At 37.1% G+C, this 27,213-nt stretch overlaps 1 protein-coding gene across 3 annotated transcripts in view; it reads right to left on the bottom strand.

The window, feature by feature from the left end:
- The window catches only part of LOC150083673 (serine/threonine-protein phosphatase 2B catalytic subunit 2-like), a 341,700-nt gene that overhangs the window by 246,510 nt on the left and 67,977 nt on the right, over positions 1–27,213 (bottom strand). For all 3 annotated transcript variants that reach the window (XM_090378116.1, XM_090378115.1, XM_090378114.1), the window contains exon 2: positions 4,369–4,572. In XM_090378116.1, coding sequence (XP_090234242.1) covers positions 4,369–4,572 — 204 coding nt within the window. The remainder of the gene's footprint in view (positions 1–4,368; positions 4,573–27,213) is intronic.

Here is a 27,213-nt window from a genome sequence, read left to right on the forward strand (position 1 = left end):
ACTAATTTGCAAAATTTAAGCCTTTCTTCGTAAGAGTAACCCTTTGTTCTATTCACTAATCTTGTTGCCCTTCTCTGCACTCGCTCCAGGCTCTACATCCTTCCTAAAATGAGGCCTCGAGATCTGTATACAGTACTCAAGGTGTGACCTGACACAAGGGGATAATCACCTCCTTATCCCTGCTAGAAAAATTCCTGTATATCATTGACAAGACACCATGAGCTACTCTTGTAGACCATCTTCACTGCTCAGCAAACTTCAAACCTGATTGCACAATTACCCCCCAGGTCCTTTTCATTCTCTACCATCCTCAGTGTAGTACCACACAGTTGATACTGTTACTCTGGGACTACTGCTACCCATACACAGTACATTACATTTGTAAATGATAAACTTCAGTTGCCACCTCTCAGCCCATCTGCTCAACCTTTCTAGATCCTGTTGCAGTAGCAAACTGTGATTAGTGTCATTAACAAACCTACCAACCTTCGTATTGTCTGCAAACTTAGACATTAAGCCTGATATACCTTCATCAATATCATTAATGAATACAGAAAACAACAATGGACCCTGGGGAACTCCACTAATAACATTAGACCACAAAGAGTAGTGTCCATTGAATACCACTCCTTGTCTTCTCTTACTCAACCATTCGTTTATCCATAGCAGCAACCTACTCTTAATGCCATACTACTCCAATTTGTACATCAGTCTTCATGTGCAACAGTATCAAAAGCTTTCCTAAGATCCAAGTATGCATATGATATTAAAATTATTCTTTGCAATCAGTTCCTTTGTGACCATATCATAGTATCCAATCAAATTGGTCAGACAAGACTTCCCCTTAACAAACCCATGTTGTGTCCAAACTATAACTGAAGTCTTTCCTAGATGGTTCTGCAGTGCTTCTTTAACCAGCACCTCCATTAATTACCATAAATTAACAACACCACAAAATGAAGGCCAAATCGCTTAGCCCATTTTTCAACTTAGAAACTGTTCCCATCTATCCCAGTGTATTACCATCCCTGCCACTTGGAAGTTGGGTTTCGAATTTATCACATATTCTTGTATTAAACACAAACTTATTAAAACATATAAAACACTGCATACTTATTGCAAAGTAGAATAGAAAAACCCCATTTTGTCAGACAACAAGTTGTTCTTTCCATAAATGTCCAGATAATTATTACATTCCAATATTATATGAATGGCTAACTCACAGGTATATAGGCCACTTGCAGACAGGCCAAGCTGAAACAGTCTGAGTGCTAGGCCATGCCCAGTAAAAAGAAAGGTTGCCTGTAAACCCGAATTGCAACCAAGGTTGCAATTTTATTATTTATAATTCAAACATCAGGGATGAATCTGTAGGTCTCGTAATACTTTACAAATGTGTAAGGGGTCTCCACTGTACAACTGTATTGGCAAATTGCCGACCAGGCTAGCCGGGTGTGTAAAGTTACTGCCCGGCAACCCAAAGGTTGCGGGTTCGATTCCCGCATTGGGCTTGGATATCATGATGGTGCTGTACTATCTGGTTGGATCTCACAGCCAAGATACCTGAAGGAAGCAGGAAAAAACTGGTTCCTTCGTGTATTGCTCACATCATATGATAAAAAAAAAAAAAAAAAAAAAAATTGGCAAATTCAAAACAATTATTTTTGTTATTCTCTCATGTTCATTCATAATATTGAGAGAATATAATATTTTCACCTGAGCAAAACCTAATGCTCACGACATCAGCTGCTACCTATGAGGGCTTCTGGATCAGTATGTTCTCAGGTTGTTTGTCAACTTTAAAGGTGATTTTTCTTCACTGTGGTAAGGCGGAACACTAAAGAGAATTAGAATTCCACCACACCACAATGAATCAAAAACATCAATTGCAGTCCACAAACATGAGGTTGTAACGACTCAAAAAGTCATCAAATATCATATTACCATACATATGACATCATCCTCTGATTTCCCTTTCTTGGAACTATTTTACCTAATGGAGGATAAATTTGTTTCACCAAATTAGACTATACTAATTATATTACAAATTAGACCATGCTATTATATTCAATCATAAATAAAGTAAAGCAAACCTAATAATAAAAAGGTTTGCAGGAAATCTCCCTGCAATTGCATGTAATGCATCCTTTGAAAGTGTGAAAAGTTTGGATTGCACTTCGAAGAACAAATCTCTGGGTTGCAAACAAATGTTTCTTTAAAATGGAATTACTAGCTTTCAAAAACCAAGAACCAGAAGCACTGGTAAAGATGGGGACAAATAAGCATCCTTTCATTCCCAAATCCATCCAAATAATTCTTCTGACTATGGCACAGAAGAGCTTAATCTTATTTTTTAAGAACTTAAGATGTTCTGTAAAGAAATCACTCGTCTAAGTACAACTCGAGTATCTCACATTAGAAATATACTTCAGGGAGACCTCTTGGAACCTTACTAAAATCAATTCATGATCAGGCTGCCCTTGGGTAGCACATACAGGCTTTTTAAGTGAAAACCAACTTATACTTTTTACTTCATGTGTACCTTTAGCAATATGTAAGCCATATTCTCAATTTCAGCTCTAGAGTTACCATACACTATATCACCAAATCATCTGCATGAGTGACCGAGTTAGCCCATGAAAAATCTTTAGTCAGGTTGATGTTCATTTCAAGCACACAACCTCAGGACAGACTCTTGAGAACAACCAAGCTCAATATATCTCACTTGTTCTATATATGTGTGGTTCTAACATAAAATTTTTCTATCACTGGAATAGCTCTTAAACACAGATTTCCTGGACAACTGATTGAGTTTCAGGTCAGTTGTTGTTATTAAAGGATTTTAGGTGTGTCGGCAAATTAGACCATACTGTGCCATATTTATGTCTGTACTCTGCAAGTGTTCTGTGGTCAATTTGCCTGTGGTCGTATTTAACTGAGTTTCCAAGAGAGAAAATCGTGCAAGTCTTGTCAAAAACTAACCACTCAGCCATGTTGTGAAAAGAGCCCATAAAAATTCCTCACATCACTGATGGGATTCGAACCTGGGCATTTTCTACCTAGTGTGGAGAGGATAGTGCTTATATGCACTGTGGTATCTATGAGGGCTTCTGGATCAGTATGTTCTCAGGTTGTTTGTGGACTTCAAATGTGATTTTTCTTCACTGTGGCAAGGCGGAACACTAAAGAGAATTAGAATTCCACCTCACTACAATGAATCAAAAGCATCTTTGCAGTCCACTAACAATATGACCATTTTACCTAACAGAGGATAAATTTGTTTCACCAAATTAGACTATATTAATTATATTACAAATTAGACCATGCTATTATATACAATCATAAACCAATTGATAAAAACAATCATTCATAGATCTGGCAATAGCCAATAACAAACTTGGACTACCTGAGGATGTATAAGGGCTTTCTCAAAAGTATTTTCAATGGTCCTGATTTACAGATGTGGGGGAATATGGCTTCTCATAAAAGGAATTATACAGATCAAGAAGCACAACAGGTCAAAGTTTATAAAGTTTTACTACTTATGCTTCAAGAAATGTAATCCAGGAGCCTCATCCTTAATAAGATCCTTAACAACACTTTATGCTGTTCTTCATCATTATCCTCTCCAATATCTGGGGGAACAACTCAGAGAAACCTACAGAGTCATTTTTCGTAGTATAATTTATATTTTCAAATTTGTACTTTTCGTCATTATTTTCAAATCCAAAGATCGTCATTACCTTGCATGCTTGCAAAATTCTGCCATTACATTTCTTGGCATCATTAATCAGTTAATAAGAAGGTGAGCATTTCCTAGAGGAAATTCTCACCTTCCTCATGACCCTCACCTGATATTCCAAGAAGAAACCCACATGCAGCATATGCTGTTCCTCACTATGATAGCAATGCTGAGGGTGAGAAACTAGTTATTTACCCTCTGCATGTAATTTTTGCATTTTTATTGTAGTATTTTTAGATGTAATTTTTTAGTGTATAGTGTGAACAAGTGGTTCACATTTTACACTGAAAAATTACATTTTTTAAATCTGGTTATTTATTGTTCTGCAGGTACTATCACTCATTTCATGTACATCATATATTCCAAAGTATGTTTCATTTGAACAACTCTTATAAATCAAAAGAAATGGAGTAATTTACACTCTATACTGCAACATCCTCATGCAGATAACAATGCTATTTTTGTTAGTTCAGAACACTTTAGCAGGACACATTGATATCTGCCCTACTGAAGTGTTCTGAACCTATAGCTGTATATTATTGCAAAAAGCAGGGGAAAGGGGTGGGCAAGTTCTTAATGAAGTAACTGCTATAACAAAAAAAAAAAAAAAAACCAGACAGGGTTACCTGTTACAGGAGCTTCTATGTCAATCATTGTTTTTTCTTGCCTTAATAAAGCAGCACCTTCATTTATAATTCGCAATGCTGCTGATTCTTCTATCCTGCCTTCAAGAATAAAATGCTGTTTAAGAACATCAGTTCGTGGTTTTCCTACTTTGGAATCAAACACTTCACTTATTGTTAATTTATGACTAGGCGGAAATGGAACACCTAAAGGAAGAAAAAATATGAAATCTTTAAGTATCAAATAAAATAACAAGCAACTTACTACTTCTACATTATAAGAATATCAATATTCTTTTTTTCTTTTGAAATGAATTATACACCATTTAACATGGTATGATGGTTCAACATAACACAAGATACACAAAAAAGAATTGAAGGATAAACTTATACAGCCACTACCCGACTTACGTAAGGATTGTGTTCCGCAAAACTCAACGTAAGTTGGAATTTCCCTAAATGCTTATGCAGCTCTCACAAATTTGATAGAAGCAAAAAATAAATGTTCGACAAACATGTAAATAGAATTATTCAATTTTTTTATTTCATGTGTAGGAAAAATTACAATAGTGTATAAAATTATAAAATTACAAAAAAGAGAGAGGAGACATGCATAACGTCAGCAAGTTTTACCTTCCGCAGCGGTGTGCTTATTAGCACACCGCTGCGGAAGTTGAAGGCTGTGGAGAAGGGTTTTTTTTCCCGACACATCACAAAATTTCTCTGCAGCTGCAGAATTGGCACTGGCAACTTCACTGCATACTTTAATGTTTTGGAATGCTTTGAGTGATGAACCTATTAAACCACCCACTGACTGCCACAAACTTGGCTTGGGGTTCGCCGTACTTATCCTTAATATCTTCATAAATACTTCTTGCTTTTGCTTGAATGGCCATTGGACTCAGGGGCACTTGCTTCTGAATTTGATTTTCCATCCATATTATTAATAGCTTTTCCACCTTTGATATAGTACCTGAATGCTGTTTTGTGATCACTGTGGATATTAAATGTGTTGATCCTTTAACATGTTCTTTTATACATGCACTGTACCTTAAAATAGTATTCACTGTTGAAGCAGCGAGACCTAATTCCGTGCAACAGATGACAAACTTTGTCCTGCTTCAGCAGGACAAAACAAAATTGATTTAGAAATGAAGATGATTAATTAAGAAGTATGAATACTTCTTAATTAATAATCTTCATTTCTAAATCAATTTTGTTTTGTTTCCTAGCACTGCCAGCACTTTCCCTTCACCATTGTAATAAGTAAATAGAAATGAAGAGAAGATTCTGAAAATTTATTTATGTTTTTTATATGATTAAAGATTTCAGTGAAGGGGAACTCACTTCACCATAATACTGTAACATAAAAACCCATAGAATTCCAATTATCGGTATTATCGCAAATGCAATAAGATCGAGTTTACTACCCATTTATATTAGACTGCACTAACAGAAAAGCCCAATAAACCAGAAAGTGCAAATTGTTTTATGGTAATGACCACCAGATCTATGTTTTAAAACTCATTGATCGTTCAAAATTGATTCTTATAATGGAACATGTCATAACGATGAAAGTGTAGTGCAATTTCCATTATAAAAATAACCTTTCAGAGAGATAAATAGCTTAGTTATATAGCGAAAATTTCAGCTTCTGGATCCTTGGAACCAATTACCAAATATAAAAAAAACCAATGTGTTATTGGGTTCACATTACAATATTTTCATGATACCCCTATTTATTCCTACAGGATGCAAAATACGTTTCCACGATTTTTTTAAGTTTGCACTGGCCAGCAAAAACTTGCATAAAATTGAATTTCTGTAAGTCGAATATTATGTAAGCTGGGGAGTGGCTGTACATTACTATTACATTATTATACATGAATGGCATAAGCTTGTGCAGCATCAGTAGACATGGTGTGCTGGTCATCTTCTCCCAAGCCCAAAAAAGCAAGACAATCTTGATCCAATGTGAAGATCATGCTTAATCATATTTTTTGACTCACAGGGCTTTATTCATTAAGAATCTGTTTTGCATGACCACACAGTGAGACAAGAATATTAAAAAAACAGTCCTACAGTGATAGCAAAATGCTGTTCAGAGAAAACAACAGAAAAGTGGGCTTCAGGGTATTGGAACAATCCATAATTGAAACAATCAATTATGGCCAATAATCAAATTAATCGATTATGGTATTTTCCTAATTGGTTATACAAAAATTAGGTTATTATGGAATCGACAAGAAAAAAAAAATTCAGTGGAGAGATTCAATCTGATTATTGAAACTTAGGAGAAAGTGGTACTACTACTCGGTAAACAATTTCATTCAGTCGCTGTAGTCAATTTCATAATCAACAAATCTGCATATAATTGATTATGAAATTGTCATAATCAATTATTGTAGGCCATTGTTGTAGATTTCATAATCAATTATTAATCATTCGATTATGCCTCTCTACTCTAACGCTGACCATTCAAGAATTTCTCCAAGGCACTCCATCACTGACACTTAAGGACATTACAGAACATTTGTTTTTTTAACCTTCCATCACTTGAGCCCTCAAATTTAACAAAGAAGGTTATGTGACATCTGTGAAATGCTCCTCTTTTTTTTATTATAAAAAATTTCTTTTTGCTGAATTGAAAATAGCATTCTATTAATAATGATTTGCTAACCTCAATTAAAAAATATCGAATCAAAATAAACGAGAAACAAATAAAATTTTTATCATACTTTTCAGAACTTTCATATTATTAATAGTGGCAAATAATGCAAGAAAGCAAGCAAGCTTATATAGCATCAGCCAAAAAAACCCACACACTTCACCTATCCCTACCCTTCAAGAATTTGTCTAGTTCTTCCCTGAATTTATTCAAACCATCCACTTCCACAACAACAGATGGTAGCCTATTCCAACAATCAATCATCCGCTGACCGAAAGCAAACTTCCGCACACCTATCCTGCCTCAACTTTAATTTATGTCCCATCACGCATGTAGTCTCAGGAAGAGAAAGAATGCCATTAACATTTAGCTTACTTTTCAAGGTGACACATCTCACAGACTGACATCTCACAAATACATGGGGGAATTTGATCTCATTTACATATGTACTACTGCAATACATAAATGAGATCAATATTACAATACATAAATATGTATTGTAATATTGATCTCATTTACATAAATATGAGATTATTTTTACATGGAATGTAAAAAAATTAAAAGAAATATTTATAAAACTGGTCACTCTCAAATACCACACTAGCAGCAGAAAGCTGAAGGTATCTAGCACTTCTTGAACAATATTACCATAATTTTCTTCTTTAATGATGCCTAGGAAATTGGTGGCCATTTTAAAATGATGCATTCTTTTTCAACTGGGTCCAATGTGACTAACTTATGTTTTCTAACTTGTGGGCAAAAAAAAAAAAAAAAAAAACCCACAATATCCTCTAATTTTCATTTCCTTATTCCTTGATTCTCACACTATAAATACAAAATTCTATCATTACATCCTTATTCAAGAAATTTACCAATTTTTTCATCTGATCTAATTTAACGTGGAGGGAGACAAAAACTTTGTTTATAATTCTGTTGCAACACATCTTTCTAAACTGGAACTAAGCTCTCCCTAAGAGGCCATTCTTGAACTACATAATGAGTCTTGCTATTATTAAAAAGCTAATGACAGTTAGGAAAACTCATTAAATAAAGTGTTTTAAACAAGCTGGTGCTGAATGAAACTTTAGTATTATGATGACTATATGATGCAAGAAGGGAGACCTTTTCTGTATCTGTAAAAAAAAGGGGGGGGGGGAAACCTCTTATCATTTACACCTTGTCAATCCAATTGTCAATTCAATTGTCAATCCAATTTTGCTTTGAAGTATCTTATCAAACTCTTTGCTTTGAATACCATGGCAGGAAATTTAGTCCAATGATCTACAATTTATCACCCAAAAGTAAACTTCACAAAATCCAGCCTTCTGTGCCACACAGTATTTTGTATTTATGTCACCTGGTTCTTCTCTCTCCTCTACTAGAGAAAATATACCTCCTCCTCCTTCATTTTACTGATTCTCCTCAGGAATTTATACAGCTCTATCACATCACCCCCACAAGATGCCTAGTTGCCAAGCATTGCACTCTACACTTTCTAAATCATTCTTCATATGGACATCGAATTGCATCCCTTACTAACCTTGTTGTCTTTCTCTGAACTCTTTATAGAAGCTCTATCTTTGTCTTTCTTCTAGTATGGCCTTCAGACTTGAACACAATTTTCTAAATGCAGTCTCATATTCATATTATATAATATCGGTGTAAATAATGGCCTTGTGCATTTCATCTACTAATACAATATTATATAAATGGATAATGACATCCTTTTCCCTAGCTGTGAAGGTCTTAGATATCACAAACAAGATATCATGTGCCTTCCTAACCAACTGTTTATGCTGCATGAAAAATTTTGCATCTATCTACTCTTTCACGTCTGACTGCACAATTACCCCAGGTCTTTTTCATTCTCCACTTCCCTGAGTATAGCACCACACAGATTTCTTGGTAGATTTCTCATGGGTAGCAATAACCCATGAGAAATGACCTGTTCTGGCAGCCCGGCTGCACTGCTCAGCGAGCAGTGCAGCCGGGCTGCCAGAACAGGTCATTGAGTCTTATCAATGATATATACGAATTTTTCTAGAAGGGACAAGGAGGTGATTATCTTGTTATACAAGGTAATGAATGACACCTTGAATACCGCATACAGGTCTGGAGGCCTCATTTTAGGAAGGATGTAGAGTTGCTAGAACGAGTACAAAGAAGAGCAGCAAGATTGGTGAGAGAAACAAAGGGATGCTTTTACCAAGAGAGGCTTAAGTTCTGCAAACTGCAGCACCTGGAGACTAGGCACATGCAAGGATATCTGACTGAGGTGTATAAGACCTTGAACAGGTTGAGCAAGCTCAGTGCTGATTGGATTCTTTCTCTTGCTCAGATTAAGAACCTAAGGGACATTGACTAAGGAAAGACAGTTGTAGAACAGATGTGCGGAAATTTTCTTTTAGCCAGCGGGTAGCTGATTTCTGGAACAGTCTTCCATCTCTTGTAGTGGAAGTTAAGAGCTTAAATAAATTTAAGGCTGAGCTGGACAAGCATCTGGAATGAATAAATGAGTGAAATTTGGGGGGGGGGGGTTGGCTGATGCTGCAGAAGCTTGCTTTCTTGCATTGTAATTGTATGCCTCTGCTAATGCTAACTTGAACTACTTTTAATTCCACTTTCCCCATCTTATAAATAACTCCTGGGCTTCTGTACCCTAGGAACAAAACCTTATATTTAGAAATTAAAACTTCAGTTGCCATTTTTCCTTATGTTAAACTTCAGTTGCCACTTCTCATCCCATCTGCCCAACTTTTCTAGATCCTGTTCCAGTAGCATACTGTTTTTACTGTCATCAACAACCCTGCCAACCTTTCTATCATCTGCAGACTTGGACATTAAGCCTGGTATACCTTCACTGATATCATTGATAAATACACAAAACAACAATGGGTCTAGCACCCAACCCTGGGGGACTCCACTAGTAACATTAGTCCACGTAGAGCAGTGTCCATTTATTAGCACTCTCTGCCGTCTCCCATTCAACCATCCCTTTATCCATTGCAGCACCATGCCCTTAATGCCATACCGCACCAATTTGAACAGCAGTCTTTCATGTGCAACAGTATCAAAATCTTTCCTGAAATCCAAGTATATGATATCAAAATTATTTTTAGCACCCAGTTGCTTTGTGATCACATCGTAGTATCCAATCAAACTGGTCAGACAAGACTTCCCCTTCACAAACCCATGCTGTGCCTGAACTATTACTGCAGTCTTGTCTAGGTGATCCTGTTTCACCTTTTTAACCAGCGACTCCATTATTTTCCCCGGAACAGACTAACAGGTCTATAATTATTTATACCCCGTTTGTGAATTTGGGACACATTTGCACATCTCCAGCAAATGGAAACCTCCCCTGACTCTAAGGATGCTCCCATAATTATGGCTAAGGGTTTGCTTACTTCATTTGCAGCCTCCTTCAATACAACCAGATAGGTTTCATCTGCCCCAGGTGCCTTTTTTATGTTTAACTTCAATTTTTACGTTTATGTTTTATGTTTAATTTCTCCTCCACTTTGCTCTCAGTTATTACAAAATCACTTAGCTTCCTGTTAGTTTGATAAACTTCTGACATTCCTCTCCTTAAATAACTCCTCATGTGTGAATGTAGATGCAAAATACTCATTCAGTTTATCAGCCACTTGAGAAGGATCATTAATAGTCGAACCATCTATATTAAGTGGACCAATCTGATTCATCTCCTTCCTTCTAGAGTTTACATAAGTAAAGAATTCTTTGCTATTCTTCTTTACATCCTTTGCCAAAGATTTCTCATAATCTGCCTTTGCCTGCTGAACCTAATTTGTGACTTGATTACAAACTACTTTATATCTGCTGTAGGCTTCTATGTTGCCTTATAATTTATATGCATCCGATGCATTTTTCTTCTCTGCCACGAGCCTCATTAATCCATCTGACATCCATTTAGGCCTGAACCCTGAACAGTATTTCTTAGTTGGTATGAAAAGCCTAGTAGCCTCCAAGATTAAGTCCCTGAAGGCTTCCCATTTAGAATTCACCATTGGTAACATCATCAGTTGATCCCACTGTAGTCACCTTTTCGAAAACAAAAACCCTTCCCTTTATCCTTGAAGTTACATCTTTAATAAATTCCACATCAGTACACTGTGATCACTGTCACATAGTTTATCTTCAAATTCTTAATGCATGAATAATCACTGTTGATAATCAGATCAAGAGTGTTACTCCTTCTGGTTGCCCCTGAAACATGTTGCTATAGAAAACAATCCTCCAATAAATCCACAAAAGTCTTGTTATAGTGTGCGAGTGACCAATCCACAAGTTTCAGTCAACATCTTGAAAGTTAAAATCCCCCATTACTAGACATTCTGATTTACTGGCCCACTCTATTTCTCTGCACAACTGTTCGTTATACTTATCAGAGTCATTAGGCCTATAACATACTCCCACTCTCGTTTTCCCTTTCCCAGTGTTTATGTCACACATTTCTTAACTCTAATAAGTAGTAAATTTTTTACATGCCATTCTACAAAGCCACACCATGCAAGAACAGCTCTGATCTTGGTAATTTCTTTAACTAGCCACTCCCCCCCCCCCCCGCAGGTACACTACGAGGAGACAAGACTTTATATAGAACGTTCTAACGACAGTATCAGACAAAAAAACTGCACCACCTTAAAAAAAGTAACATTTGTAGTGAAACGTATAAGATATTGTTTGATTACAGCCATTTTGTTTGTCGCAAAGCAAAGGTATTGCATCAGATAACGCTTCCATTGCATTAGACAGTAATTAAAAGGTGTTGAAACAACCGTTTCTATAAATATGGCATTGGAAGTGTATACACACTCATTAGTATCCTGTTTTGTGGAGGTGTAAGTTGCTGTTGTTGTTATTTGGTTTTTAGGAGCATTAGCGACTAAGGCCATATTGCTCTGGGGATATGCGGTGGTCATTCCCTGACCTTTCCACATCCTCCGTATTTGGTGGTCACGGGCTCGAACCCTGGTCTAATCAAGAAGCGTGTGCTACACACTGCTGCTCCTGCCCACCTGACAACGGAGGTGCCAAGGAAGTGTAAGCATAGCTCCATATGTTCAGTTGACTCAAAGAAAAAAAAGTGCAGCTGTTGCCCTACCCCAGGAAAGGCTTTCTACACATGCTATCGCTGATAAAATAGGCTGCCACTAGTCAACAGTATCCCGGGTGCTGAAATTAAAGCGTGAAACCGGTGATGTGAAGAGAAGATCTGGATCAGGCCGTAAGAGAGTGATTACACCTTCCCAAGATCGATATTTGAAACGGCTATGCCTCCGTAATTGCCATGCTATGTTCCTGATCTAAAACTGGACTTTGAGATGGCTTCTAGCGTTGAAACAAGAGCACAAACTGTCCAAAGATGACTTTCGGAATGTAGTCCATATGCCTATCGGCCCAAGAAGAAGCCTTTGCTGACCCAACAAATGAGGAAGAATGCCATGAAACTTGTGTTTTAGCTTGGGCTAAAACACAAGTTTCATGGCAAAAGAGCAATGGGATACTGTCATCTTTTCTGATGAATCAAAATTCAACCTTCATAACTCGGATGGGAAGCTATGTGTCAGAAGATGAAAATCGGAGGCATACCATCCTAACTACATGGCACCGACTAAAGTTCCCTGCCGGTTAGATGATCTGGGGATGCATAACAAGCAAAGGGGTGGGGTGAATTAAGTTTATTAACGGAACAGTGAATGCAGAAACCTATAATGCTATCTTGGAGGAGTGCCTGAATCTGGTTATTAGGGATCACCACACAGACGTCCAAAACTGCATTTTTCAACAGGACTCGGCACCTTACCACACAGCAAATTAGTAAGTTTTATGCTATTTAGATTTAATGATGAGTTTGTCTTCTTATCTCACAAAGCTTAAAACATACTTACATCAATGTTTTCCCTCGTTTTTCTCCCTTAAGGTGCAGTCATACCTCAGAAATGCTGGCATTACAGTGTTGAACTGGCCCGGCAACAGTGAAGATTTGAACCCTATTAAAAATTGCTGGCACACAATGTCATCTAAAATTGCTCAGAAGGAGCCAACAAGTAAGTTTCAGCTGCAGGAGAGCATTGTGAGGGTGTGGTACCACAAAATTGGGCAACCGTATATCCAGAAGTTGATTAACTCTATGCCATATCATTGCAAGGCTGTAATTGCAGCTTGAGGAGGAACAACAAAATATTGAGGACTTATTTTGCTGATTTACATTACATAACATAACAGTATTATATACTGATTTACAGTATATAATATTGTTATGATAACTTGTCATTTCGGTCTGTACACGTAAATGCAATAAAATGTAAATTTGGTTGTCATGATTGCCATTTGCATGATTTCTCATATTCTATTAATTTACACATTTTACCCTTTGGGAAGATAAAGGATAGCCAGGAAGACAGAGAAGCATATAAATTAGCAAAAAAGGGCTGTGGCAATAGCAAAGGCAAGGGCAGTGGACATGGCCTATGGGGAACTGGAAAGGAAAGATGGAGATAGGCAATTGATGAGAATAGCCAAAGTGAGAGACAAGACATCAGACTTCTCATCAATAAAACAGATAAAAGATAAGAGGGGAGTGGTTATACAGGACCAGGAGAAGGTTAAGGAAAGGTGGAAAGACTATTTTAAGAAGTTATTAAATGAGGAAAACCCCCCAAGAGCATTATGCGAGGATGGAGAGACGAATGGAGTAGTGGAAGGCATAAGCAGGAAAGAAGTGGAAAGCGCACTCAGAAAAATGAAGAGGGGGAAAGCAGTAGGTGTTGATCAGATACCAGTAGAGGTATGGAGAAGTCTGGGAGAAGAAGGGATCAATATCCTATGGGACTTTATGGAAAAACTGTGGCAGCAGGAGAAGATACCCGATGAGTGGAGGCAAAGTATACTCGTGCCAATCTATAAAGGAAAGGGTGATATGCAGGAATGTGAGAATTACAGGGGAATAAAGTTAATGTCTCATTCGATGAAGATCTGGGAAAGAATTGTGGAAGGAAGAATAAGGCAGGAGGTGGAAATAGGAGAGGAACAGTTTGGTTTCATGCCGGGAAGAGGAACAACAGATGTGGTCTTTGCTTTAAGGCAGGTGATGGAAAGATACAGGGAGATGCAAGTAGAGTTGCACATGGTGTTCATAGACCTGGAAAAAGCATATCACAGAGTGCCCAGACAAGAGGTATGGAGATGCATGAGGGAGAAGGGTGCATCAGAAAAGTACGTAAGGCTTTTGAAGGATATGTATGAGGGAGCGGTGACTCAGGTTAAGAGCAGTGTAGGTATGATTGAGGGGTTCCTCTGTATAAGTTGGACTGCACCAGGGATCAGCTCTTAGCCCATATCTGTTTGATCTGGTAATGGATGTGTTGGTGAGAGAAGTGAAGAGTAGAGCACCATAGAGTATGCTGTTTGCAGATGATATCATACTGTGCGAACCATCCCAAGGAAAGGTAGAGAAGAAATTGGAGGAATGGAGGAAAGCGTTGGAAGAGAGAGAGGCATGAGGATAAGTAGAACAAAGACAGAATATATGGTATTGAATGGAGAAGATGAGAGTTCTATAAAACTGCAGGAGGAAAAGCTACCATCAGTTTCGAAATTTAAGTATCTGGGATCGAAAGTTGCGAGGGATGGAGGATCGAGTGCAGAAATACAGCATAGAGTGCAATGTGGATAGGTGAACTTGAGAAAGATGAGTGGGGTGTTGTGTGATAAGAAAGTAAATTGTAGAATGAAGGGAAGAGTGTATAAAACTGTGGATAGATGATGTACGCTGCTGAGACATAGGCGATTACAAGGGCCCAGGAGAAGAAGATGGAAGTGGCACAGATGAGGATGTTAATACAGATGTGTGGTGTGACGAGGAAGGACAGGATAAGAAATGGCTACATCAGAGGTACGGTTAAGGTGGGGGCCTCTGAGTAAAAAAATGCAGGAATCTAGGTTGAGGTGGCTTGGACATGTGGAACGAAGAAGTGAGGTGTATGTGGGGAAGAGGTGTGAAAAGTTGGAGGCGATGGGGAAGAGGAAGAGACCTAAGCTGAGATGGAAGGACAAGGTGGCAGAGGATTTAAAAGAGAGAGGAAGCTTGTTTGTTTGTTTATTTGGTTTTTAGGAGCATTAGCAACTAAGGCCATATTGCTCCGGGGATATGTGGTGGTCATTCGGTGGGCACGGGCTCAAACCCCGGTCTAATCAAGAAGCGTGTGCTACGCACTGCTGCTCCTGCCCACCTGGCTACAGAGGCAACCAAGAGAGAGAGAGGAAGCCCAGGATAAGGAGGAATGGAGGAAAAGAATTAAGGACAGAAATGCTGACCCCATATAAACGTGGGAAGAAGGCGAAGATAAAGAAGAAAACCCTTTGGGAAGATATTTATGGGAATTAGGTATATCAGGTGGAGTCTTCTTATTGGATTTCATTCACGGGATATACTGTATATCCCATCTAACAAATGCATTTCAAACATTTCTGCAACCCACAATACAGTACAAAACACATTATTTGCAAAATTCATAAGTGATGTAGTTTTTCTGTCCGCCACTGTCTAAGGCAATAGCATGGGCTGTATGAAGAGGCTTACATATACTGTCTACATAAAGATGTTAACGAGATCTACCTGAAGTTCAATGCTAAATGCATACGAGGAGAAAGCTGTTGATGATATACTGGAGGGATAACTGTTCACAACACTAAAAGGTCACTGCGAACACATTTCCTGCATATTCCAATCTGAAATACGGATGGCGAATTAAAATAAAATACTCCTCCATGACCACATTAGCACTAGAAAATGATGTAAGGAAGTAAGCTTATATAATATAATGTATGAAGAGGCCTACATATACTGTCTACATAAAGATGTTGTAAGGTGTTAACCAGATCTACCTGAAATCCAATGCTAAATGCATATGAGGAGAAAGCTGTTGATGATATACTGGAGGGCTAACTGTTCACAACACTAAAAGGTCACTGCGAACACATTTCCTGCATTTTCCAAGCTTAAATATGGATGGCGCATTAAAATAAAGTACTCCTCCATGACCACATTAGCATTAGAAAATGATTTAAGGAAGTAAGCTTATATAATATCAACAAAAAATAAATAAAATAAAAAATAACTACCCATATCATATGTCCATCTCTTCTAATGTCTTGTCTAATCTTTCCTTAAGTTTATTTAAACTGCCCACTTCGGCAACACCAGATTAAATTTTCTTCCAACAATAAATCTGGCTGAGAGCAAATTTTTGCACATCTGCTCTGTAGCCATCCTTTTTCATTTCAAATTTATATCTCTCCCCCCTCCCCAAGTGCATCGTATAAATTGGAGTAATGATACATTTAGTTTACACAATCCACTTAAACAAGGTCTCCTAAGGTGACTAGTCTCCAGATTCTGCAATTTACATAATTCAAGTCTCTCTTGATAAGAGTCTTCTACAACATCAACAACAAAATAATCACCTCCTTATCTCTGCTGGAAAAAATCCGTACATCACTGAAGAACCCAAACAGGTTCTAAAAGGGCTGTCCTAACTCACTGCCCAGAGAACGTCATGTTGGGCTCTACTATTATTTCTAGACTTTTTTTCCTGTCCACCTTGAGTGTGGTACCACCCAACTAGTATGTTATTTTGGGATTACTGCTAAGTAAGTGCAGTATACCTTATATTTATCAATGTTAAACCTCAACTGCCACTTCTCAGCCCATCTATCTTATTTATCCAGGTCTTGTTGGAGTAGTATACCCTGATTATTGTCATTAACCACCATATCATCAGCAAACTCAAACATTAAACTTAATATGCCTCCAATTTGTAAAGCAGTACAATATCAAACTTAAGTGTATGATGTAAAATTATTTTTATATCCAGTTCCTTTGTGACTATGCCATAGTTGTTAGAGTGATCAGACAAGATCTCACCTCAAGATATCCATGCTGATTGCCATATAACTTATTGCTATACATGAGCCCACATTATTTCTTTAACCACCGACTACAGTATTTTAACCAAAATTTAACCTTACGTTTGTAATTACTCACTTCATATTTGTACCGTCAGGGTATGTTTGTACCACCCGTACAAACATACCCTAATTCAAGGATACTCTCATAATTATGGCTAAAGATTTACTTACCTCTTTAGCTGCTGCTTTTAATATAACTGAATACATTCCATCAGCCACAGATGCTTTATTTACTTTTATCTCCAACAATTACTTTTCCACTTTCCTCTCAGATATAACAGAATCATTTATCTCCCAATTACAATTAGGTATACCTCTGGTGTCGCCACCACTAAAGACTTCTTTGTGCATGAATATACAGGCAGAATATTTATTCAGTTTGCCAGAAAAATGAATAGGATCACCTACTGTTATGCCATTCATATCCAGTGGATCAATGTAGTTCATCCTTTCCTTATAGTGTTAACATAAGCAAAGAATTACTTGCTAATTTTCTTCACATTTTCAGCCAAATATTTCTTGTAATCTGTCTTAGCTTGCTTAACTCCCTTAGTAATTTGATGGCAGACTAGTTTATACTTACTCCAAACTTCTGTGTCTCCCTGATAATTTTATAATTATTCCATTTTTTCCAGTAAGGAAGGAAAATCGTTTTGAATATTTTCGTTAGATTCTTTTAATTGCGTTAATTTGAATTTTAATTGTTTTGAATTGATTTTGAATTGTGTTAAATTGATTATTTAATTATTTATATTTTACTTTAATTATTTATATTTTACTTCAATGTACCGGTAAGTTGTCGATTTTTTCGTTTTTTCCGTTTTAATTTCTGGAGGGTGTCATACAGAAGTGTTCCACGTACTATATTGAGGTAAACTCCTCTTATTAATTTACTAATATTATTATCAACGTAGAACATATTGAGTATTACAGCTCTGATTCATACTATATAATTATTCCATGCATTTTTTTTTCTCTGCCACCAGTCTCATCAGTTCATTTGAAAATCATTTGGCTTTAAACTTTGAACAACATGTCACCCGGTATAAAAAGCTTAGTAGCAACTTCTATAATTACTACTCTGAACCTTTCCCATTTAGAATTTGCAGCTGCTAACAACTTCAGTTGGTTCTACACTAAATAATTTAAAGCAAAATCCTTTCCATTTTTCCCTTGACAGTAGCTATATCTTTAAGTAAATCCCACATCAATATACCATATTATGATTTCCACCAACTAGTGGTTCCTTTATCTGGAGATTCTTAATGCATGAAGAGTCACAACTGATAATCGCATCAAGAGTATTGCTTTCATTTGTTACCTCTCTAACATGTTGATATAGAAACCAGTCATCCAATAAAACCAGAAATATTCTCCTGTGTGACTGCAACTCACAAGTTACAATCAATATCTGGATAGCTAAAATCTGCCATCTCTGGCATTTTAATGTACTGGCCAACTAATTGTCTGGGTAATTGTTTATCATACTCTCACAGTCATTTGGCCTATAACATGCTCCTACTCTCATTTTTGTTTTTGCAGTCCTTATGTCACACTAATTTTGACTCAACGTTATGCTGTTCACACATGGACAGTAAATCCATGTGAAATGGGCGTATTGTCTTATAGTCTATGACTTCTTAACCAAGAGCATTATATTCTTCTCCCCCCCCCCCCTTACAATGTCCTGTTCGTTGTTTATGTACAGGGCAGCCTAGTTGGCATGACACACTGCCATCTGTCACTTGTTAGGAAGGGTCCGATTTCAATTCCCATCAATGACTGTAGGAATTTCTAAAGTCCTCTTCATTCGAGGCTGTAGTTAAACAATCTCAGGCAGGTAGAGGGTGTATGGTTTCCTTCTGTAATGTTAATCATGTTTTTCAGTTCACACAACAGGCAAATTAGTCCATGAACACATAATCAAAAATATATTATTATGCGTGATTAATATCATTATTTTATATATATATATAGATATATATATATACTGATCGATTTTATTTAATACTCATTTTAAGGTGTCATACACCAAACATATTAAAATTATGGTTTTGTACTATTTAAAATATTGAAATGACTAGATAGAACAAATAAAGTTTAATCGAATAAATAATTACAATGTATCAAATATAATATTAAACTTCAGGATACTATTTACAATAAAATATATTTAAAATAAAACAATGAAATTAAAATACTAGATGATAAAAGCGCTAAAAATATACCATAGCTTTCAAAGGCATCTGCCTCCTTTTTCAACAGTAAGGTTTTATCGTACAGCACATCCTTAAATATCAGCAGGCTCACGGGCAGTATTCTCCTCATGTGTACTGGAACCGGAAATGGCTCGGGAGCATGCCAGGCGGAACCGTTCATCACATCCATGGATCACCGCCTCAAAGAGGGAATGAATACATATTCCCTTGTCTCTATTAATAGTACTGTTCCCAGAGGAACAGATTCACAAGCTCTCGAGCTACTTGTGGTCCCAAAATCTATGCACCCTGTCGACGATAACAGCTACGTCTGGGGAGATTTGATGGTGTTCCACCCAGAAATGTTCTGCCACACAGCAGACTTTCCATAATCGGCGGTCCTTATTGCATTCATATGTTCATATATTCATAAAGTTTAATCGAATTATTTATTCGATTAAACTTTATTTGTTCTATCTAGTCATCATTTCAATATTTTAAACAGTACAAAACCATAATTTTAATACGGCTGGTGTATGACACCATAATATGAGTATGAACATTCCCAACCCCAGAGGCCTGTAGTCTGTAGGCAATTTGGTGTATATGGATCAGGTTACCAAGCTAGCAAATGTAAACTAGCCTGGGAGGCCTAAATAAACCTAAATAAAGCCTAAATAAATTTATATAAACGTTATATAAATGTAATGGTATTAAAATTAATACGATGCTAAATGATGAAAATAACAATAAAAATAAAAATATAAATGCAAATAAAGAAAAATACAAATGAACAAAGTAAATTGCAATAACATTCCATGACATGGCCATCAATCTCTAATTCATCGGGGGCTTTGAGCAGAACGACAGCCAGACTAAAAGAATGTCTCATACCTACCCGTTTCTGTTGTCCCCCATACCAGTTTTGCCAGTTATAAATTTTTAAGTGATAGTATTAAATTTAAATTGATAATATGTTTAGTTTAATTTACATAAATTTTTAATTTTAAATTTTGCCATCGTATTGTCTGAAATAGCAAACTGGGATAGGTTAGACAAAGCCCAATGGGTATGTATCAGAATAAATGAGAAAGGTTCTTACTTCCGTCTTGTACTGTGGTGGTCAGACTGAAAAGGGGGTAAATTCCTGCTTTCCGGTTGTTTTATATGTTGATAAGGTTATACTGGTAATAAGGTTATACTGTGCAGTTATACTGTTGATAAGGTTATACTGTGCAGTTGCACCTTTTGTATATTATGGTGCGATGATGAAATTGCTGTAGGCAATACATCCTGTGTCGATCCGAGTGTTTTGAAAGTCATGGGTGGGTTTATATTTGTGCTTGTGGGGGGAGGGGGTTTGCTTCTGACGTCAGAAGGAACCAATATATATGAATTGATGTGTTTATATATTACATGTGTTGGAGGTTACAAGAGGTATGTTAATAAAATTGGGTTGCTATACCCTGGACAAGGGCCGGTATAGCTTTTCTAAGGCATAACGACCCGTGATTGTACGGGGGGGGGGGACAGCTAACTCCTAACATTGTAAAATTGGCTAGATATCATTATCATAACCTTCATTAAGAACACAATATATAAATATATATACAGTCAATTCCGGTTATTTTGGACACATCGGGACTAGTGCATTTTGGCCCGATTAAGCGGCTGCCCCAATTATCCGAAGTTTCACGTAAATAGTTAAAAATACGATGTAACCCCCCCCCCCCACAATTGGTTCAGTGTACAATCAAATCAAGTTATGACAAACTCACCATAGTAAAGTACCGTTCACTATACGATGTGTAGTAAGCGCCGGTCACTGTGACCACGTTTTGTGAATCGAATTTTAATTCTATTAAACAGCAATTCTAATTAGCGAAAATAGGAGGAATATTATCCACAGGCTATAAAATAAAGATATATTAAGCACAAATTTACCGTTTGTTAGCTTAACAATTAAAAAATTAAATGATACGTGAAAATCGGAAAAATATACGTGATAATTGGAATAATTAATACGTACTGTAATATGTACATACTGACTAAACCAGTTGACATTTCTGTAACTGATATTTGTGGGCGGGGTTAAAATTTAAAACAGTAAAACGATAAGCAATTAATAACAAAAAACACAGCACACACAAATTGCAAATAACACAATATGCGCAAGTGAGAACGGAGTAACCAGTTACAAAGCTTTAAAAATAGGAATGAAGAGAAGATTCTGAAAATTATTTTTTTTATATGATTGAAGATTCCATGGAAGCGTAAACACATTTTACCATAATAACCCACAGAATTCCAGCTGTCAGTATTATCGCAAATTCAATAAGATCGAGTTTACTATCCGTTTATGATAGATTGCACTAACAGAAAAGCCCAATAAACAGGTGACTGCTAATTGTTTTATGGTTGTGACCTCCAGAAATCCGACCGAACTACGTGGTACGGTCGTAAAAAAAAAAAAAATAAAAAGTGATGATGTGAGCTATATTTGCTAAATATTAACTTTACCCAAGAAGTATTAACTATGCACTACTGGAAAGAGAGAAAGAGACATGAGTTCTTGCCAAATAATGTTCATATTATTAGTAATGCACAAGATTTTAAGACTTATCACTGGTTGGAATCTGGCCAAATATACAGCTCTAGACATACTCCTGTGGTATGTGTACATACCATCTTTGAATCTCTGGTGGTGTGTGAGAGATAATCCCTAACCACCAAATGTATTTGTAACCAAGTCATAGGCAAAGGCATTACCTTTGGCAAAGGATGCAAAGAAAAACAGCAAAGATTCTTTACTTATGTAAACTCTAGAAGGAAGGGGATGAATCAGATTGGTCCACTTGATATCGATGGTTCAACTGCTCAGGTAGCTAAAAAACTAAATCATTATTTTGCTTCTACTTTCACGCATGAGGAGTTATTCAGGGAGGGGAATGCCAGAGGTGTATTAAACTCTGGCAGTAAGCTATAATAATCTTGTAATAACTGAGAGTAAAGTGGAGGAGAAATTGTTGAAGATAAACATAAGAAAGGCATCTGGGGTGGATGGAATCTATCCAGTTATATTAAAGGAGGCAGCAAAGGAAGTAAGCAAACCATTAGCCATAATTTTGAGAGCTTCCTTGGACTCAGGGGTGGTACCCATGGACTGGAGATGTGCAAATGCGACCCCAATCCACAAAGGAGGATCAAAGGGAGGCACAGGTAATTACAGACCTGTTAGTTTAACTTCTGTTCCAGGGAAATTAATGGAGGCACTGGTTAAAGAAGCATTGCAGGATCATCCAGACAAGACTTCAGTTACAGCTCGGACACAGCATGGGTTTGTTAAGGGGAAGTCTTGTCTGACCAATTTGATTGGATACTATGATATAGTCACAAAGGAACGGGACGCAAAGAAAAATTTTGATATTATATATTTGGAGTTAGAAAGGCTTTTGATACTGTTGCACATGGAAGACTGTTGCACAAATTGGAGCAGTGTGGCATTGGAGGAAAATTGCTGCTATGGATAAAGGCATGGTTGAGTGGAAGAAGACAGGGAGTGGTAATCAATGGACACCGCTCTTCGTGGACTAATGTTATTAGTGGAGTACCCCAGAGTTCAGTGTTGGGTTCATTGTTATTTTCTGTATCCATGAAGGATATTGATGTTGGTATATCAGGCTTAATGTCCAAGTTTGCAGACGATACGAAGGTCAGCAGAGTTGTTAATGACACTAATGACAGTACACTGCTGCAACAGGATCTAGAAAAGTTGAGCAGACGGGCTGAGATGTGGCAACTGAAGTTTAACATTGACAAATGTAAAGTACTGCATATGGGAAGCAGTAACCCCAGAGTAACGTATCAACTGTGTGGTACTACACTGACAGTGGTAGAGAGTGAAAAGGACATGGGGGTAATTGTGCTGGCAGATATGAAGTTTTCTGAGCAGTGCAGATGATCTGCAAGAGCAGCTCATGGTGTCTTGTCAATGATATAAAGGAATTTTTCTAGCAGGGAAAAGGAGGTGATTGTTCTTCTGTATAAGGCAATGGTCAGGCCACACCTTGAGTACTGCGTACAGGTCCGGTGGCCTCATTTTAGGAAGGATGTAGATTTGCTTGAGCGTGTACAGAGAAGGGCAACAAAAATTGTTGAGGGAGAATGAAGGGATCCTCTTTCTAAGAGAGGCTTGAGTTCTGCAAATTGCAGCAGCTGGAGACTTGGCACCTGCAAGGTGATCTGATTGAGGTGTATAAGGCCTTGAATGGATTGAGCACGCTGAATTCTGATGGGATTCTTCCAATTGTTCAGATTACGCAAACCTAAGGGGACATAAATTCAAATTGAGGAAAGACAGAAGTAGAATAGATGTGCGGAAATTTGTCTTTAGCCAGCGGGTGTTGAATTGCTCGAGCTTAGAAAGGCTTTTGATACTGTTGCACATGGAAGACTGCTGCACAAATTGGAGCAGTGTGGCATTGGAGGAAAATTGCTGCTATGGATAAAGGGATGGTTGAGTGGGAGAAGACAGGGAGTGGTAATCAATGGACACTGCTCTTCGTGGACTAATGTTATTAGTGCAGTACCCCAGAGTTCAGTGTTGGGTCCATTGTTATTTTCTGTATCCATGAATGATACTGATGTTGGTATATCAGGCTTAATATCCAAGGTTGCAGACGATACGAAGGTCAGCAGAGTTGTTAATGACACTAATGACAGTACACTGCTGCAACAGGATCTAGAAAAGTTGAGCAGACGGGCTGAGAGGTGGCAACTGAAGTTTAACATTGACAAATGTAAAGTACTGCAATTGGGAAGCAGTATCCCCAGAGTAACATATCAACTGTGTGGTACTACACTGACAGTGGTAGAGAGGGAAAAGGACATGGGGGTAATTGTGCTGGCAGATATGAAGTTTTCTGAGCAGTGCAGATGATCTGCAAGAGCAGCTCATGATGTCTTGTCAATGATATAAAGGAATTTTTCTAGCAGGGAAAAGGAGGTGATTGTCCTTCTGTATAAGGCAATGGTCAGGTCACACCTTGAGTACTGCATACAGGTCCGCTGGCCTCATTTAATAAAGGATGTAGATTTGCTTGAGTGTGTACAGAGAAGGGCAACAAGATTGGTGAGGGGGAATGAAGGGATCCTCTTTCTAAGAGAGGCTTGAGTTCTGCAAATTGCAGCAGCTGGAGACTAGGCACCTGCAAGGTGATCTGATTGAGGTGTATAAGGCCTTGAATGGATTGAGCACACTGAATTCTGATGGGATTCTTCCAATTGTTCAGATTACGCAAACCTAAGGGGACATAAATTCAAATAGAGGAAAGACAGAAGTAGAATAGATGTGCGGAAATTTGTCTTTAGCCAGCGGGTGTTGAATTGCTCGAACAAACTACTTCCATCTGACGTTGTGGAAATTGATGGGTTAAATAAATTTAAGGAGGAACTGGACAAACATTTAGAGGGAATTGTTTTGTAAATTTTTTTTTGGTTGATGCTGCATAAGCTCATACACTTGCTTTCTTGGATCACATGCCACTACTACTTCTACTACTACAAATAACATAAAAACTATCACAAAGCATTCCACAATATAAAAACAAATATTACATAAAAAAACAAACTTTCTAGAAAAAGTACAGAAAAAATTGCAGATTACATGAAAAAAATAATTTCACAAATATTCAACAAAAATTTATTCTTAAAATTGCCATACAGAATTTACTTCTTTATTGTCATCTATATATTTGTTGTCGATCTTCTGCTTTGCTCAATAGCTGAGCGATGATTACAGAGGAATGATTTGACGTAACGATCCGGATTAAACTGAAGCAATGGTTTTCCATTTAGATGTATGGTCATCATAATCTGCAGCGTGTTTAATTGTCACAATATTATTCATTACGCTGAAAGCTCACTCAGCTCCAAGCACTGCTAATCGCAATGAATCGTGAAGGGCAATAAAGATTATCTCTCTCTCTCTCTCTCTCTCTCTGGTTTTAAAGATATTTAAGTAATTCTTAATTGAAAGGGAATTTCACTCGATTTTAAAGATAAACTGTCTACGACAAAATCTCTAAAATCATTAATTTTTATTCCATATTTTATCAGAAAACTTAAATTTCTTATTCGGTTTTCACCGTCTTGTAACCGAGACGAAAGTTCTTTCATATTCCACGATTTCGGGTAGCATATGTTTAAAAATTTTTTTAATGGTATCATTATTTTCTTTATTTCATTTAAAATCACCCTGTTGCATTAATAACTTATCCTTTAAGGATAAAACAATGCATTTAATAACTTGTCACGATGTAATTTTTTTTTTTACTTTCAATTTTGATTCTTTTGAATTCTTTCAACTTCAACATGCTCTCAATTTTAGCTTCATAATTTCATTCAGAATTTTTCAATTCAAATTTTCAGAATTCAAATTAGCAATAGCATTGATAGTTCGAATAATTAATTTATATGCTCTTACCATTGTGATTCTGTAAAGTTCCTGAAAGGTAAGAGAGCTCCTGCAAGATGTTGATCATAGGTTATAAATGGTTAAGGAATTCAAAATTTAAAAGTTGATTTAATAATTTGGAATATTTAACTTCTGATTCAAAATGTTTCCACAAAGCCGGATAATTCCTCTAACCCACAATTGCCATCTGCAAGCTACAAGCTGCTCATCGTGGCCCGAACACACGACCAATCTTTATAGTCTCCACACCAAGTTTTTAGTAATCACACTTAATTTGCACTAGTTTTTTGGATATTGGTGATAGTTTTTTTTTTTTTTTTTTTTTAATTATTGCCTGTATGCCATTATATATTAGAACATTTTCTACACAGTGAAAGGCTCGACAAAGTTTCAAAATCTGCCAACATTTCACCTTCATAAAGTTTATATAATATCTTAGTTGCCTTAATCCCCCCCCCCTCTATGTTGCAACTCTCACTAATTCTTTGAATACAGTGCAAAATGTCGGAATCACACTGATATGCAACTACCCCAGGGGATCACATCTGGAGAGTATGGGCTTGGCACACCCAGGATCCTGAGTTGGATATCATCATTCTTCTCTTTCTTGGTGATTCCCCCCCCCCCTCTCTCTCTCTCTCTCTCTCTCAGGGTAATTCAGATTTTTTTTTTTTTTTTGCCCGGTGCAGCATAAGCCATATCTGGCTTCCTTGCACCATATGGCTAATAATAATAATAATACTGTGACCATGTAAACACAGACAGGAAAAATTTACTGGAAGGCAAGGATCACTCACTTCTCTGAAAAACATATGCCATTTGTCAGAGTAAAGGGAAACCACAACACAGGTTGACCAGAGGCTATAATCCATGTTGAAAATCTTCTTAATCCTCTGACTGGCTATGGAAAGCATATTGACTAGTGCGACTTCTCAGTATGCGACTGCAGAAGTTTTACGGACACCACTAACATTGTGAAATGGTAATCCCTTTCACCCTTAATTCACACTTTCTAATTACCTAAATTGCCTAAAGGCCAGAGGTGAGAACAATGCATACACAGTTGTCTCTCCTGATCCGTTCGTTACATGGAAATTTTCTTCTTTCAATGGAAACTATTTAAATTTAATTACAAAGGGGAATCAAAAAAAATTCGCTATAAAGAAGTTCGTTAAACAGAGGTCCGACTGTAATTAAATCAAAAATGAAGCAATTTTAAAATACATAACTGATCTATTGCATCATTAGAATGCTGGGAATGGGGCCCTGTTCGCCCCAACTTAATTTCGGCTCTGGATACTCAATAATTGCATTCAGGATTTCATTTGTAAAATAAATGATCGTCTCAACAATGGAATTACAAATTTTCAAAAAAAAAATAACAATGGGCTCTCATGAGCCCACTATAGCTCACCACTGGTCATATGGATGATTGTTATTTATTCCCACAGGTCACAGAAAGAAGAAGGGGCTCTAATATCTCAACTTAGTTCTTGTTGAGGATGAAAACTGCA

Source organism: Mastigoproctus giganteus, chromosome 7 (assembly GCF_048544385.1).
Source record: "Mastigoproctus giganteus isolate SK-2022 chromosome 7, ASM4854438v1, whole genome shotgun sequence".
Classification (NCBI taxonomy): domain Eukaryota; kingdom Metazoa; phylum Arthropoda; class Arachnida; order Uropygi; family Thelyphonidae; genus Mastigoproctus; species Mastigoproctus giganteus.